Here is a 16,777-nt window from a genome sequence, read left to right as displayed (position 1 = left end):
GTGGGGATAGGGGTGACATTGGTGGTGGGGATAGGGGTGACATCAGTGGCAGTGGTGGTGGGGATAGGTGTTACATCAGTGTCAGTGGTGGTGAGGATAGGGGTGACATTGGTGGTGGGGATAGGGGTTATATCAGTGGCAGTGGGAATAGGAATGACATCAGTGGCAGTGGGGATAGGGGTGACATCAGTGGCAGTGGTGGTAAGGATAGGGGTTACATCAGTGGCAGTGGTGGTGGGGATAGGGGTTACATCAGTGGCAGTGGGAATAGGAATGACATCAGTGGCAGTGGGAATAGTAATGACATCAGTGGCAGTGGGGATAGGGGTGACATCAGTGGCAGTGGTGGTGGGGATAGGGGTGACATCAGTGGCAGTGGTGGTGAGGATAGGGGTGACATTGGTGGTGGGGATAGGTGTTATATCAGTGGCAGTGGGAATAGGAATGACATCAGTGGCAGTGGGGATAGGGTTGACATCAGTGGCAGTGGGGATAGGGTTGACATCAGTGGCAGTGGTGGTGGGGATAGGGGTTACATCAGTGGCAGTGGTGGTGGGGATAGGGGTGACATCAGTGGTGGTGGTGGTGGGGATAGCGTTGACATCAGTGGTGGTTGGGATAGAGATAACATCAGTGTTGAGGATAGGGTTGACATCAGTGGGAGTGGTGGTGGGGATAGGAATGACAATGTTCACTGCCACTGATGTTATCCCTATCCTCACCACCATTGCCAGTGATGTCATCCCTATCCCCACCACCACCACTACTGATGTTATCCCTATCCCCCCCATCACCACTGCCTCATGGGAGGGGTGGAGATCAGACAGAGGGATGGCCGTGGGAGGGATGTGACCAGGCAGAGGGATGGCGGTGGGAAAGATGGGATCAGGCAGAGGGATGGCGGTTGGATGGATGGGATGAGGCACAGCAGAGGGATGGAGGTGGGATGGATGGGATGAGGCACAGCAGAGGGATGGCAGTGGGATGGATGGGATGAGGCACAGCAGAGGGCTGGAGGTGGGATGGATGGGATGAGGCACAGCAAAGGGCTGGAGGTGGGATGGATGGGATGAGGCAGAGCAGAGGGCTGGAGGTGGGATGGATGGGATGAGGCAGAGCAGAGGGCTGGAGGTGGGATGGATGGGATGAGGCACAGCAGAGGGTTGGAGGTGGGATGGATGGGATGAGGCAGAGCAGAGGGTTGGAGGTGGGATGGATGGGATGAGGCAGAGCAGAGTGTCTTGTAAAGAGTAGAGTGTTTGTGTTGTACCCTTTCTTCCTTACCTTGCAGAGTTGCAGGCCTTGGGTGCCGGTGTCTTCGGTGCGGCTGCACACTGTTCCCGCCAGGCCCGGATCAAGAAGGAAGGGGTCCCCTCTAGCTCCACCCCCTTCGGCCTCCAGTATGGCGATGGCTGCGCCTGCGGAGCCGGCCGCAGTGAGCGCAGCCCGGCGGCTGCCAGCCTGCCACTATGCCTAGAACTAGGGACACTACACAGTGCAGTGACATACCCGGCCGGCGGCCGGGCGGCCAGAAGAATATGCGGTAATGCGGCCGGCCGGCCGCGGAGAGGCCAGCTCGGGACGGGACTCGGAGGGAGGGACACTGTCTGGGACTGGCACACAAAATGACATGCGCCCGGAGGTCGGCCCACCGGGCATATGCCCGGTCTGCCCTATGGTCAGTCCAGCCCTGTTAACAACCTATTCACTGTGCGCTTGGCGGGGAAGCATCCCGCTGAGCGCACTGAAAGCTCGGGTGAATACCCGAACGGGTGATGTTCGGGGCTGAACTCATGCTTGGCCCAAACCGATCGCCCATCCCTGCTAGAGATGAAGAAGTTGGGAAATTGTCTCAACCTAACAATGTAACTACATATTCTATACTCATACAATTAGATAAAAATGTGAACAGTTTCCCTGTTTATTACTTACTTGTGTCCATATGTGGAGAAGATTCCTCCTGTTTACTTTCCATAATCATCTCCCCCTCCTCCATAGACTGCTGATCTCCACTCACCAACCTCTCTTCTTCTTCTTCTTTAACCTCAACTTTGATGTCTTTCAGTTCCTCACCCTAAACCCCAAGATAATATGAAAGGAATAAGAAATGACATAGAAGAATGTCCTCTCGTAGAACTATTTTCAAGTTTGTTTTCCCCAGTCTCATCTACCTGATCATTCTCTTTATAGGTGAGATCTTCCTGGGTGGAATCCCGAGAAAACAGAGGACCTCCCTCCTCCATAGACTGCCGATCTCCACTCACCAATCTCTCTTCTTCTTCCTCCTCTTTAACTTCAACTTTGATGGCTTTCCGTTCTTCACCCTGAACCCCAAAGATGACAGAATATACTTATTAAAAGGAAAAAAAAGATGTAGATGAATGTCCTGTCAGAGCTTGGAATGATTTTTTAGGTCTACATGCTCAGCTTCATCTACCTGATGATGGTGAGGGATGGTGTGATCTTCCTGTGTGGAATCCCGGGAATACAGAGGACGGGGACATCTCTCTGGTGGGCTACTGTAGCTGGATGACTCCACCATGGTGTCCTGGTACTGCTTCCTGTGTCCTTTTTGAAACTCTGCCTCCTCCACTACATAATCCTCATCTTTTATCTCTTCTTTAATGTTGACCTGAGTGGAATCCCGGGAATACAGATGACGGGGGCCTCTCTCTGGTGGGATCCCATTACTGGATCCATCTGTAGGAAACACACACACTGACTGAATACATTGTTTCTATGTGTTTATCAGATGATGGGGGATCTAGGTGGAGCCTCCGTACTGCTCTCTCCTTTACAATAAAGTCTCCTCTTACCCGGTGATGTGAGGGGCGGCTGATTCTCCATCATGACGTCCTTGTAGAGATCCTTGTGTCCTTCTAAAGACTCCCACTCCTCAAGTTAGATAAACGACTTGATAAAAGATTGAAAATACTTTTTTAACCAATAGAAAATAATACATGAATAGAAAACCTCCATATGCATAATCCTATACCCACAGTTGACCAGAAGGTTTGCCTCAAGGGCCACCAACAGTCCCCTCAGCACTCCATCTCCCACCAGACTTCCTTGCCAGCATGACTCATCCATAATTAAGGGCTGGTTCAACCACCCTGCCAGGCCCATCACCCAGGAATTGACCAAGCTCCCCAGAGTATGCATAGCGACCTCTCCTAGCCTCCGCCCTCCAGTTTCCAGAACGTTCTTCAACTTTCCAGAACCACCGGGAGGCACCAGGGACCTTTACAGAGGGTTTACTTTAGGTCAAGGCATCAGTTATCCTGCCTTGACCTAAAGTAAACCCATGACCCAATTAAGATTTACAGGTTTAAGCATGAGACAAAACATACATTTCCTTGAACTCACTGACACTAGTAGAACACTAGAGGGCGCTACACAAATACTTTTTAAAACAATCTACCGAGCTGCCCAGTACTAGTTCTTGAGGGAGTCCATTCTGTATTTCAACAGCTCTTATTGTGAAGAAACCTTTCCGTATGGGAGGTTAAATCTCTTTTCCTCCAAACATAAAGAGTGCCCCCTATTCCTTTTTACCGATGGTTACTGGGTGTAAATATAAAATAAGATCTTATTACCTCCTCTACTGCCAGTTCCACCGATGTCTCCTCGCTACTTCCTGACTCACCTTTCACCCGGGACTTCCTATATATGTACTCTTACATCACTTCCTGTCTGCACCTGACAACACTTCCTGTCTGCACCTGACATCACTTCCTGTCTTTGTGCTTCACCAAAAATAAGTGAGATCGCCACCTTGTGTGGAATATAAATACTGAAGTCTACGTTATGTTCCATCATTCCATCCCTTGCCTCGTGATCCATTCTTCTATCAGGTTACATAGATGATCACACACAGATTATACAGAAAAATAATTATATCAACATTTTATTTTTTTTAAAATGTTTTCATTTGATGACCAGTATACAGAGGACTCATTTATTTCATACACACTATATTGCCAAAAGTATTGGGACGCCTGCATTTACACACACATGAACTTTAATGGCATCCCAGTCCTAGTCCGTAGGGTTCAATATTGAGTTGGCCCACCCTTTGCAGCTATAACAGCTTCAACTCTTCTGGGAAGGCCGTCCACAAGGTTTAGGAGTGTGTATATGGGAATGTTTGACCATTCTTCCGGAAGTGCATTTGTGAGGTCAGCCAATGATGTTGGATGAGAAGGCCTGTCTCGCAGTATCCAATCTAATTCATTCCAAAGGAGGTCTATTGGGTTGAGGTCAGCACTCTGTGCAGGCCAGTCAAGTTCCTCCACAGCAAACTCGCTCATCCATGTTTATATGGACCTTGCTCTGTGCACAGATCCAAATCATTTGGTGGAGGGGGGAAATATGGTGGGGGGTTGTATCTCAGGGGTTGGGCTTGGCCCCTTAGTTCCAGTGAAGGGAACTCTTAAGGCGTCATCATACCAATACAGTTTGGACAATTTCATGCTCTCAAATTTGTGGGAACAGTTTGGGGATGGCCCCCTTCCTTTTCAAACAAGACTGCGCACCAGTGGACGAAGGGAGGTCTACAAAGACATTGATGAGCGAGTTTGGGGTGGAGGAATTTGACTGGCCTTAATGTTGTAATAATCCAGGGCTCAGAGCCCTCACCTCAACCCTGACGCCTTAAGAGTTCCCTTCACTTGAACTAAGAGGTCAAGCCCAACTATTGAAAAACAATGACTTAGACAAATGCACAAGGCAAGAGCCATAAAGACATGGATGAGCGAGTTTTGGTTGGAGGAACTTGACAAGCCTGACCGCAACCCGATAGAACACCTTTGGGATGAATTAGAGCAGAGACTGCGAGCGAGGCCTTCACATCCAACATCAGTGCCTGACCTCACAAATGTGCTTCTGGAAGAATGGTGAAACATTCCCATAGACACACTCCTAAACCTTGTGGACGGCCTTCCCAGAAGAGTTGAAGCTGTTATAGCTGCAAAGGGTGGGCCAACTCAATATTGAACCCTACGGACTGGGATGCTATTAAAGTTCGTGTGTGTAAAGGCTGGCGTCCCAATACTTTTGGTTATATAGTGTATATAATTTTCCTTTACCAGTAAATGTACACAGGTGATTCTTGTATGGTTCCTCTATTTCATGGATGATCCATCCTCCTATTATGAAAAGAGATGAAGCTTCCTCTTCCTCCTGATGAAACAGCCCTCCATCCATTGCCCACACTATATTCCTTGGAACCTTTATGCCCTCATTATAGTATAAATCTTTCCACAATACCATCTGCAGGAAAGCTCTTTCCAATCCATTGCACTTCTTTGAGCCCTTTTGCTGCTGCCTTGTTACTGATTTAGTCTTCCAGTGTCTATAGCATTCTGGGCTCCCCATTCTGTATCTGTTATATTGTCTCTATACTGCCCCCTGGCTGCCATGCTTCAGACAATTTCATAGCGTGTATGCTAGTATTAGACATGTGCGGATCCTTCCGTTCTGAATTGAAATTCGGACAGATTTTTCATATTAATTATTTACAATAGCAACAAATATAAACAAATACTGAAAAAACAAAACAAAATGCGAACCAAAATTCAAACCGAAATTGAATCAAATTCAAAAACGAAATCGAATTTGAATACAAGAATGGTTTAAAATTGAACAGAAAATAAAGGAAAAGAAAAAAAATAGAATAACAAAAGAATATAATAGATTAGAATAGAATATACAATTGTAGTATCAGAGCCATGGATGGCTTTGTATGTTGCTGTTAGTATTTTGAATGTAATTTGTAGTCAGAGGCCACTGAAGGGATTGGCAGAGAGGGGTGGAGGACACTGAATGGTGGGCAGTGGAGAGATTGGCAAAGAGGGGTGGAGGACACCAAATGGAGGGCAGTGGAGAGATTGGCAGAGAGGGGTGGAGGACACTGAATGGAGGGCAGTGGAGGGATTGGCAGAGAGGGGTGGAGGACACTGAATGGAGGGCAGTGGAGGGATTGGCAGAGAGGGGTGGAGGGCACTAAATGGAGGGGAAGTGAAGGGATTGGCAAAGAGGGGTGGAGGACACTGAATGGAAGCCAGTGGAGGGATTGGCAGAGAGGTGGAGGACACTGAATGGGAACCAGTGGAGGGATTGGCAGAGAGGGGTGGAGGACACTGAGCACTGGCCAGTAAAGTGATTAGCAGAGAGGGGTGGAGGACACTGAATGGAGACCAGTGGAGGGATTGGCAGAGAGGGGTAGAGGACAGTGAATGAGGGCCAGTGGAGAGATTGGTAGAGAGGGGTAGAGGACACAGAATGGAAGCCAGTGGAGAGATTGGCAGAGAGTGGTGGAGGACACTGAATGAAGGGCAGTGGAGGGATTGGCAGAGAGGGGGGGGGGGTGTAATGGTAGTTTGTCAGGCAGCCATTTCATTCAAATGCTGTCGCAAGCATCCATCTTGTGTTTCGAGCTCAGCTGACCGTGTTAGAAACCAAATGGGTCATTTCTTACCAGCCCTCATCCCCCAGGCCTTTTGGCAGTGTTTATTGCCCCCTGGGTCACTGAATCTGAATGCAGGTTCCTGCGCAGCTGACACTTTTCACACCTTTATCATAAACAAGCAGACAGAAATGCTAGCCGCACTGTCTCTGCCTGGTCAGAAGCCTTTCGTAATCTGAGCAGATGGCCAGGGAAGCTGTCTGGTAAATTCCACAGCAAAGGGTCATTCGGAAAATGACCACAGTTAACCCCAAATGTCCTAACTTTATACACAAGCAAGATATGTCTCTAGATTATATATATTATATAGATTATATATATATATATAATCCCAGATAACATACCGATCGAATTAAGATCAAACTTGATCACCGTCGTTGCTAGGGGAGACAAGCTAGAGATCAGATGCCTTACAGGTCAGAGGTTATTCTGAGATAACCCATGTTTAGTGCCTGTGAAAAGCAGATTTAAAACCGTACCATAAAATATCGGTTTCAAGCATGTAACCGTTACATATTTCCAGATATGAGTTATTTTAATAATCTGTCTAAACGGGATGTGTCTTAGCATGTGTGAGCCTCCAGGGGGACCGCCCATGGACCCAGAGCCTATTGGCCAAGTACTTCTGGTGACACCCCCTGGAGGGTCAGAGAAAAGGACAGGAACTGATAGAGAGCTCAGTTCTCATCCTACCATCCAAGCCATAACATCGCTCAAGGGAAACCAATCATACCTGTTCAGCTTCTGAAACGAAGGTAATACCAGGACCGTTTTAATGCAAGTATTTTCATTCTTTATCTTCATATTTCTAAATTGCTGTATTGTGTCTCTATTTCCTTGTAACCCATTTTTCTGTAAATATTTTTATTTGCACCAATCTTCACCTTTCTTATAATTCAACCTTATTTTGAAAAGTGTTAACTTTGTCTCTAAGCTCTTAAACGCAAACTGACCCAAAAGAACCTGTCTCCTGAAAGAGCACTACTGTTTAGGCTAACCTATCTGAAACATTCTTGTCTGAGGTGACAGTGTGTGTTACAGATGGTTATTCTAAAGTCATAATTGATATTTCTAAAATTACGAGCGTCCTCTGGGCTCATTATAAACGTAGTGGTGGTGGCAGAGAAAGGGTTAATTGTTTAATTAGCCCGGTGACAATCGCTCTCAGTCTGCTGGCATCTAGATTGTGGTCCCGCAAGCTGGACAATCTGTGTGCCGGGTGCAGCTGAGAGTGGCATTGTTACGCAAGTGACGGCAGGGTGTGAGATTGCTTGGTCTTTGGTCACGAGTGGGATGAGAAGGCCAGGGGTCTGATACCCGCCACCGTCACATATGGGGGGACAGTGAAATTCAGGGGTGTGCCCTCTCAGCACCTTGGCCTCGGATCACATTCGTAACATCTACATTTTCATCTTCATGCCTACTATATGTATATATTATTTGTATCTAAACCTTTAAGTGTTCTTCAATAAAATCAGATGGAACAAAAAAAACAAAGAAGACTCAGAACAAATTATTATTAATGTGCGGAGCATTCATGTTTATTTTACAAGATTAGAAAAACTGATTAACACACAATGAAAGATATGCATGGACCGTACCACCTTCTGCAGTACAGTGAAAATATTATAATGATGTGAAAGAGCCACAAGCTATCTATAAAAGGATGACTGGTGAAGGGCCAATCCTGATGGCATTCTGTAGGGTAATGCATTTTTACAGTTATCCTTTCTGTAGGTCCCTTCATGTTCTTCCCCAGTCATTGTCCCTTCATGTTCTTGCTCTGTTATTGTCCCTTCATGTTCTTGCCCAGTCATTGTCCCTTCATGTTCTCGCCCAGTCATTGTCCCTTCATGTTCTTGCCCAGTCATTGTCCCTTTGTGTTCTTGCCCAGTTGTTGGCCCTTCATGTTCTTGCCCAGTCATTGTCCCTTCGTGTACTTGCCCAGTCACTGTCCCTTCATGTTCTTGCTCTGTTATTGTCCCTTCATGTTCTTGCTCTGTTATTGTCCCTTCATGTTCTTGCCCAGTTATTGTCCCTTCATGTTCTTGCCCAGTCATTGTCCCTTCGTGTTCTTGCCCAGTTGTTGTCCCTTCATGTTCTCGCCCAGTCATTGTCCCTTCGTGTTCTTGCCCAGTCATTGTCCCTTCGTGTTCTTGCCCAGTCATTGTCCCTTTGTGTTCTTGCCCAGTTGTTGTCCCTTCATGTTCTTGCCCAGTCATTGTCCCTTCATGTTCTTGCCAAGTAATTGCCCCTTCGTGTACTTGCCCAGTCATTGTCCCCTCATGTTCTTGCCCAGTCATTGCCCCTTCGTGTACTTTCCCAGTCACTGTCCCTTCATGTTCTTGCTCTGTTATTGTCCCTTCATGTTCTTGCCCAGTTATTGTCCCTTCATGTTCTTGCCCAGTCATTGTCCCTTTGTGTACTTGCCGAGTCATTGTCCCTTCATGTTCTTGCCCATTCATTGTCCCTTCATGTTCTTGCCCAGTCATTGTCCCTTCGTGTACTTGCTCAGAGATTGTCCCTTCGTGTACTTGCTCTGTTATTGTCCCTTCATGTTTTTGCCCAGCCATTGTCCCTTCATGTTCTTGCTCAGTCATTGTCTCTTCATTGGTTGGTTGTTGCCCGTGTATTGGTACGGCTGTCTTTGTATAGTCATGATTGCCCATTTTTCTTCCTCCGTGGATTGCCATACCTGGCCATGGTTAGACCCATCTATGTGAGTGTGGGACCAACTCAGCCTTGTTTGTTTGGAGGACCATATATATCTCTGTAGACCTTTTTCTATCAAACCCCACCCCTGAAAGATCCAATATTTTTACCAAACCCCCAACTTACTGTAGGTGGTACAGCGCACCTTCTGGGTTTATTCTCCAGGTAAAGGGGGATCAGAGGCTGGATGGGGGGTAAAAAAAGTCCTTGTGTATGAATTTATTCCATGAGATTGGGGTCCGCATACGATACGTGCCGGGACTAGGGGGAGGGGCTTCCTCTCTTCCTGATGGATTGTTTTTTTTTCCAATTTATTGTTGAGGCTCACCTGTCTAATCACAGGCTCCCTTTCACAGTGAGACATTTCCCGCACAATGAACATGAAAAAAGGACACTCACTCATGTTAATTCTCTGGTGTCTTAAAAGTTTTCCATCTGTCGCTATAACATTTCCCGCATTCTGTACTTGAATGAGGACACTCACAAGTGTGACTTTTTTTGTGTATACAAAGTCCTCTTTTGTCAGTAAAACATTTCCCGCACACTGAACATGAAAAGGGACGCTCATCTGTATGAATTTTCTGGTGTCGAAGAAGTTTTCCTTTATCAAAAAAACATTTCCCGCACTCTGAACATGAAAAAGGACACTCTCCCGTGTGAATTCTCTGGTGTGTACGAAGAACTCCCATTGTCTTGAAACACTTCCCACACTCTGAACATGAAAAAGGACGCTCATCGGTGTGACTTCTCTGGTGTTGAATTAGTTTTTCCTTCAGAGCAAAACATTTCCCGCACTCTGAACATGAATGAGGACGTTCACCAATATGCACTGCCTGATGTCCACAAAGGCTCCTTTTCGAAGTGAAACATTTCCCGCACTCTGAACATGAAAAGGGACGCTCACCTGTGTGAATTTTCTGGTGTCGAAGAAGTGTGCTTTTATCTATGAAACATTTCCCGCACTCTGAACATGAAAAGGGACGCTCGCCTGTGTGACTTTTCTGGTGTCGAAGAAGTGTTCCATTATCAATGAAACATTTCCCGCACTCTGAACATGAAAAAGGACGCTCTCCCGTGTGACGTCTCTGGTGTAAAAGAAGGTGATCAACCCTAAGAAAGCATTTCCCGCACTCTGAACATGATAAAGGACGCTCACCGGTGTGATTTCTCTGGTGTTTAATAAGGTCTTCCTTCAGAGCGAAACATTTCCCGCACTCTGAACATAAATGAGGACGTTCACCGGTATGCACTGCCTGGTGTCCACGAAGGCTCCTTTTCGAAGTGTAACATTTCCCGCACTCTGAACATGAAAAGGGACGCTCACCTGTATGAATTTTCTGGTGTTCAAGAAGTTTTCCTTTATCAATGAAACATTTCCCACACTCGGAACATGAAAAAGGACGCTCACCTGTGTGAATTTTCTGGTGTGTACGAAGAGCTCCCGTTGTCTTAAAACACTTCCCACACTCTGAACATGAAAAAGGACGCTCTCCCGTGTGAATTATTAGATGTCTAACAAGTGTTCCTTTGGCAGCGAAACATTTCCCGCACTCTGAACATGAATGAGGACGCTCACTCAAGGGACGTTTTCCCATGTGACCCCTGTCACATAAAGAAGACTCCTTGGATGGATGTGTTGATTGATCCGCACTGTGAGATCTTAGATGGACATCTGAGGTCATAGTATGAGATTTATCAGGAGATTCCTCAGGATTAGAAGGATCCATTGATCCCTCCAGATGGTAAGGTCGGTGATCTGTGGTTGGAGTAATGGGATCTTCTCCTGGAGAACATTGTGTGATGTCATCGTCTTCTGCCTTGAAATCTGGAGGTGAAATAGAATCTCCCTCCGAGGGAGTCAGAAGAAAGCGTCCATCTGTAAGAAAACAATTATTACTCGCTTGAAGACCACACTTTTTCTTGTAGAACTAAGGGTCTGGTACAGATTTGGGGGGGGGGGGGGGGATTTTTTTTTAAATTTTGGTGTGGGGTTCTCCAAAAGGGCCTGATATGGATTGGGAGGAGACCTCCATGCCGTTTTTTTTCCCTTATTGCCAGCAAATTCAGCAATGTTTTTTTTCTCATTCAGCTGTCAGTGGGGAAGCCCGCTGACAGCTGATGACTCATCTGTTGTTCAGGCTTCCCGGCCCGTTCCTTAACAACATATTCACTGTGCGCTTGGCGGGGAAGCATCCCGCTGAGCGCACTGAAAGCTCGGGTGAATACCCGAACTAGTGATGTTCGGGGCTGAACTCATGCTTGGCCCAAACCGATCGCCCAACCCTGCTAGAGATGAAGAAGTTGGGAAATTGCCTCGACCTAACAATGTAACTACATATTCTATACTCATACCATTAAATAAAAATGTGAACAGTTTCCCTGTTTATTGCTTACTTGTGTCCATATGTAGAGAAGGTTCCTCCTGTTTACTTTCCATAATCATCTCCCCCTCCTCCATAGACTGCTGATCTCCACTCACCAACCTCTCTTCTTCTTCCTCTTTAACCTCAACTTTGATGTCTTTCAGCTCCTCCCCCTAAACCCCAAGATAATAGGAAAGGAATAAGAAATGACATAGAAGAATGTCCTCTCGTAGAACTATTTTCAAGTTCATTTTCCCCAGTCCCATCTACCTGATCATTCTCTTTATAGGTGAGATCTTCCTGGGTGGAATCCCGAGAATACAGAGGACCTCTCTCCTCCATAGACTGCCGATCTCCACTCACCAACCTCTCTTCTTCTTCTTCTTTAACTTCAACTTTGATGGCTTTCCGTTCTTCACCCTGAACCCCAAAGATGACAGAATATATTTATTAAAAGGAAAAAAAAAAAGATGTAGATGAATGTCCTGTCAGAGCTTGGAATGATTTTTTAGGTGTACATGCTCAGTCCCACCTACCTGATGATGGTGAGGGATGGTGTGATCTTCCTGTGTGGAATCCCGGGAATACAGAGGACGGGGACATCTCTCTAGTGGGCTTCTGTAGCTGGATGACTCCATCATGGTGTCCTGGTACGGCTTCCTGTGTCCTTTTTGAAACTCTGCCTCCTCCACTACATAATCCTCATCTTTTATCTCTTCTTTAATGTTGACCTGAGTGGAATCCCGGGAATACAGAGGACGGGGACATCTCTCTGGTGGGTTCCCATTACTGGATCCATCTATAGGAAACACACACACTGACTGAATACATTGTTTCTATGTGTTTATCAGATGATGGAGGATCTAGGTGGATCCTCCGTACTGCTCTCTCCTTTACAATAAAGTCTCCTCTTACCCGGTGATGTGAGGGGCGGCTGATTCTCCATCATGACGTTCTTGTAGAGATCCTTGTGTTCTTCTGAAGACTCCCACTCCTCAAGTTAGATAAACGACTTGAAAAAAGATTGAAAATACTTTTTTGACCAATAGAAAATAATAAATTAATAGAAAACCTCCATATGCATAATCCTATACCCACAGTTGACCAGAAGGTTTGCCTCAAGGGCCACCAACAGTCCCCTCAGCACTCCATCTCCCACCAGACTTCCTTGCCAGCATGACTCATCCATAATTAAGGGCTGGTTCAACCACCCTGCCAGGCCCATCACCCAGTGATTGACCAAGCTCTGCAGAGCATGCATAACGACCCCTTCTATCCTCCGACCCTCCAGTTTCCAGAACGTTCTCCAACTTTCCAGAACCACCGGGAGGCACCAGAGACCTTTACAGAGGGTTTACTTTAGGTCAAGGCATCAGTCATCCTGCCTTGACTTAAAGTAAACCCATGACCCATAGCTGCCAACTGTCCCGTTTTTGGCGGGACAGTCCCACCAAATAGGACCTTGCCCCGGCTAATTTACACTGCCGGGACTTGTCCCGGCCATCGAGGAGCGTGGGGGAGGCAGGAGGGGCCGTCTGACCTTTATATCTCGTCTCCCTGCGCTGGGAGAGAGTTGTGTGTATGTAAATCCTTTGTGTGATCATCACTCTGCAGCCGTGATGATCATCTTCACGCTCAGGATTGCCGGCGGGCGCCCTGTGATTGGGCGAACTGTGGCTGGGGGCTGGCCTCTGTGACTGTCCAATAACGTAACTTCGGTTACGCCCCGCCCCCGTCCCGCCCACATGCCCCGCCGTCACCTGCGCGCACACAGCCTTCAGCTACGGACAGCTGAACAACTTTCTACTTTCTCCCTCAACAGTGAGTGACACTTGAATTTTACAGATGTCATGGATAGTATGGATACAGTGTGTGCCAAAAGGGGGGGGGGGGACAAGAGAGAGCAGAGTCAGACTGTCAGTACTGTTTAGTCAGTGGGGAACAAAAGACAGATATATTGGAGAAAATGAGGGGATTCCTGCTCTGGGATACTAGAGAGGGAGCATGATAGTCTCAGCAGTGCCATAGAACAAAAATTCTGTCTGGAAGAGAGAGATAGGGAACAGGGAGAGAATACAGAGACAGCTAGTTCCCTATCTCTCTTCTAGACAGAATTTTTGTTATATGGCACTGCTGAGACTATCATGCTCCCTCTCTAGCATCCCAGGGCAGGCATCCCCTCATTTTCTCCAATATCTGCCTTTTGTTCCCCAGTCCAGTGGCGGCTGGTGCGTTGGGGGCACAGGGGCGCCGCCCACTCTATCCATGCGCCGGCCACCTAATCTGCATGCGGGGCACCAGGCGCTTGGAGTGCAATGATTTTTTTTTTTTTTAAATCACCTGTTTAGAGCCAGCGGCTCTAATAGGCTTCAGAAGAGGGTGGACCTGCTCTGCGCCCCGAGCCCACCCATTGTGTGACAATAGCGAATGAAAATTCGCTATTGTCACACGGATCCTCCTCCTGGCCAATCAGGAAGCGGGTCCGAGACCTGTTTCCTGATTGGCCGAAAGCAGGAGGAGGCGGGAGGACTTGAGGAGACGCCGGGGGACAGAGGAGAAGCCGCCTCTGCAGGTAAGTCTCTCTGTATTGAAGGGGACACGGCACGCTGGTCACTGCATTGATAGGGGGCATGCTGGTCACTGCATTGATGGGGGACATGCTGGTCACTGCATTGATGGGGGGCACGCTGGTCACTGCATTGATAGGGGGCATGCTGGTCACTGCATTGATGGGGGACATGCTGGTCACTGCATTGATGGGGGGCACGCTGGTCACTGCATTGATGGGGGGCACGCTGGTCACTGCATTGATGGGGGGCACGCTGGTCACTGCATTTATGGGGGGCATGCTGGTCACTGCATTTATGGGGGGCATGCTGGTCACTGCATTGATGGAGGCATGCTGGTCACTGCATTGATGGGGGCATGCTGGTCACTGCATTGAATGGGGGCATGCTGTGGTAACTCTGCATTGAATGGGGGCATGCTGTAGTAACTCTGCATTGAAAGGGGGCACGCTGTAGTAACTCTGCATTGAAAGGGGGCACGCTGTAGTAACTCTGCATTGAAAGGGGGCACGCTGTAGTAACTCTGCATTGAATGGGGGCACGCTGTAGTAACTCTGCATTGAATGGGGGCACGCTGTAGTAACTCTGCATTGAATGGGGGCACGCTGTAGTAACTCTGCATTGAATGGGGGCACACTGTGGTGACTCTGCATTGATGGGGGCACACTGTGGTGACTCTGCATTGATGGGGGCACGCTGTGGTAACTCTGCATTGATGGGGGCATGCTGTGGTAACTCTGCATTGATGGGGGCATGCTGTGGTCACTCTGCATTGAATGGGGGCACACTATACTTTGATTACTGAAGGCCCCTTTCACACTTTTGTGACCTCAAAGTCATGTAATTTTTTTGCTGCAAAGCAATGCCTGTTAGATTCTTTTTTGTTTGCGTTCCCCCAAAAATTTTGAGCACCAGCCCCCACTGTTCCCCACTCTTCTCTAATAAACAGCACTCTGCTCTCTTCTTCTAGCAGTCATTTCTGTAAGGGTCCTTTCACACGGCGCACCATCCGACAGAGTCCGTTCTGCTCAGCGGGGGATCGGTCCGCCGATCCCCGCTGAGCAGGGGGATGACAGCTCTGTCTACGCGCTGTGTGCAGAGACAGAGCTGTCAGATCCCCGCTTTCCTCTATGGGGAGATCGGATGTCCGTTCTCATTCGATCCCATCCGCCAGATGGATGGAAAATAGGGTTTCCATCTGTCTGGATTTGACGGACGGGATCAGATAGCAGCGGATGTCAGCGGACATGTCTCCGCTGACATCCGCTGCCCCATGGGGGTGCATGGAGCATCCGATCAGGTCCGCCTGAAAAACTGGCAGGCGGATCAGATCGGTTCGCCCGTGTGAAAGGACCCTAACTTTTAACTTTCTATTGTTTTCTTGCCCTGTCCAAAACTACTTGTCCCCCATTTTTCTCTGTTCCCACCAGTGCTGACTGGTGCTTCATGTGTCGTGGGGGGGGGGGGGTGGTAGGCGGACCTGACCGCAGACTACACCAGCTCCAGCCTGCACCGTACACCATATCCCCCCCGGTTGCCAGCTCACTCACCCTGTGCTGCCCCTGGACTGACATGTGGAGGCGGCAGCGACTTCCCCCTCAGTCTCCTCCATGTCCCCCTTCATTGGTCGGGCTTCCCCAGTGTCTCCTCCCTTCCTCCCTCCTCCTCCTTTACTAACAAGATGGCTTCTCCTTTCAACCAATCAGGAAACAGGTCTCACGACCAGCTTCCTGATTGCACTGCAGGTAAATGCACTGGTCTCACTGGCAGTCTTTGCACACTGGTCGCTTTGCATTGAAAGGGGACACGCCGTGGTCACTCTGGCATTGAAAGGGGGCACGCTGTGGTCACTCTGGCATTGAAAGGAGGCACCCTGTGGTCACTCTGGCATTGAAAGGAGGCACACTGTGGTCACTCTGGCATTGAAATGAGGCACACTGTGGTCACTCTGGCATTGAAAGGGGGCTCGCTGTGGTCACTCTGGCAATGAAAGGGGGCACGCTGTGGTCACTCTGGCAATGAAAGGGAGCACACTGTGGTCAGTCTGGCATTGAAAGGGAGCACGCTGTGGTCACTCTGGCATTGTAGTGTACTGTAGTGAAGTGTAATGTAATGTGTAGTGTAGTGTAGTGTAATGGTCAGTGTAGTGGTCAGTGTAGTGAAATGATCAGTGTAGTGTAGTGGTCAGTGTAGTGGTCAGTGTAGTGTAGTGGTCAGTGTAGTGTAATGGTCAGTGTAGTGTAATGGTCAGTGTAGTGTAGTGGTCAGTGTAGTGGTCAGTGTAGTGTAGTGGTCAGTGTAGTGTAATGGTCAGTGTAGTGTAATGGTCAGTGTAGTGTAGTGGTCAGTGTAGTGTAGTGGTCAGTGTAGTGTAATGGTCATTGTAGTGTAATGGTCATTGTAGTGTAATGGTCAGTGTAGTGTAGTGGTCAGTGTAGTGTAATGGTCAGTGTAGTGTAGTGGTCAGTGTAGTGTAATGGTCAGTGTAGTGTAGTGGTCAGTTTAGTGTAATGGTCAGTGTAGTGTAATGGTCAGTGTAGTGTAGTGGTCAGTGTAGTGTAGTGGTCAGTGTAGTGTAGTGGTCAGTGTAGTGTAATGGTCAGTGTAGTGTAATGGTCAGTGTAGTGTAGTGGTCAGTGTAGTGTAATGGTCAGTGTAGTGTAATGGTC

General features: G+C 47.9%; 3 protein-coding genes across 4 annotated transcripts in view; 1 reads left to right on the top strand and 2 right to left on the bottom strand.

Moving 5' to 3' along the window:
- The window catches only part of LOC309562677 (uncharacterized protein), a 420,285-nt gene that overhangs the window by 121,101 nt on the left and 282,407 nt on the right, over nucleotides 1-16,777 (top strand). The window lies entirely within an intron of this gene.
- LOC309564435 (uncharacterized protein) overlaps nucleotides 1-16,777 on the bottom strand; it is a gene marked incomplete at its 5' end in the record, with an annotated part of 253,943 nt that overhangs the window by 25,387 nt on the left and 211,779 nt on the right. Inside the window, 1 exon segment of the mRNA XM_082269065.1 lies at nucleotides 10,023-10,308. Coding sequence (XP_082125191.1) covers nucleotides 10,023-10,308 — 286 coding nt within the window.
- LOC309563916 (uncharacterized protein) overlaps nucleotides 1-16,777 on the bottom strand; it is a gene marked incomplete at its 3' end in the record, with an annotated part of 182,514 nt that overhangs the window by 22,208 nt on the left and 143,529 nt on the right. The gene's annotated exons all lie outside the window — the stretch shown is intronic.

Source organism: Pelophylax lessonae (assembly GCF_965119305.1).
Source record: "Pelophylax lessonae genome assembly, chromosome: 9".
Classification (NCBI taxonomy): Eukaryota; Metazoa; Chordata; class Amphibia; order Anura; family Ranidae; genus Pelophylax; species Pelophylax lessonae.
This window is presented reverse-complemented; position numbering and strand designations above follow the sequence as displayed.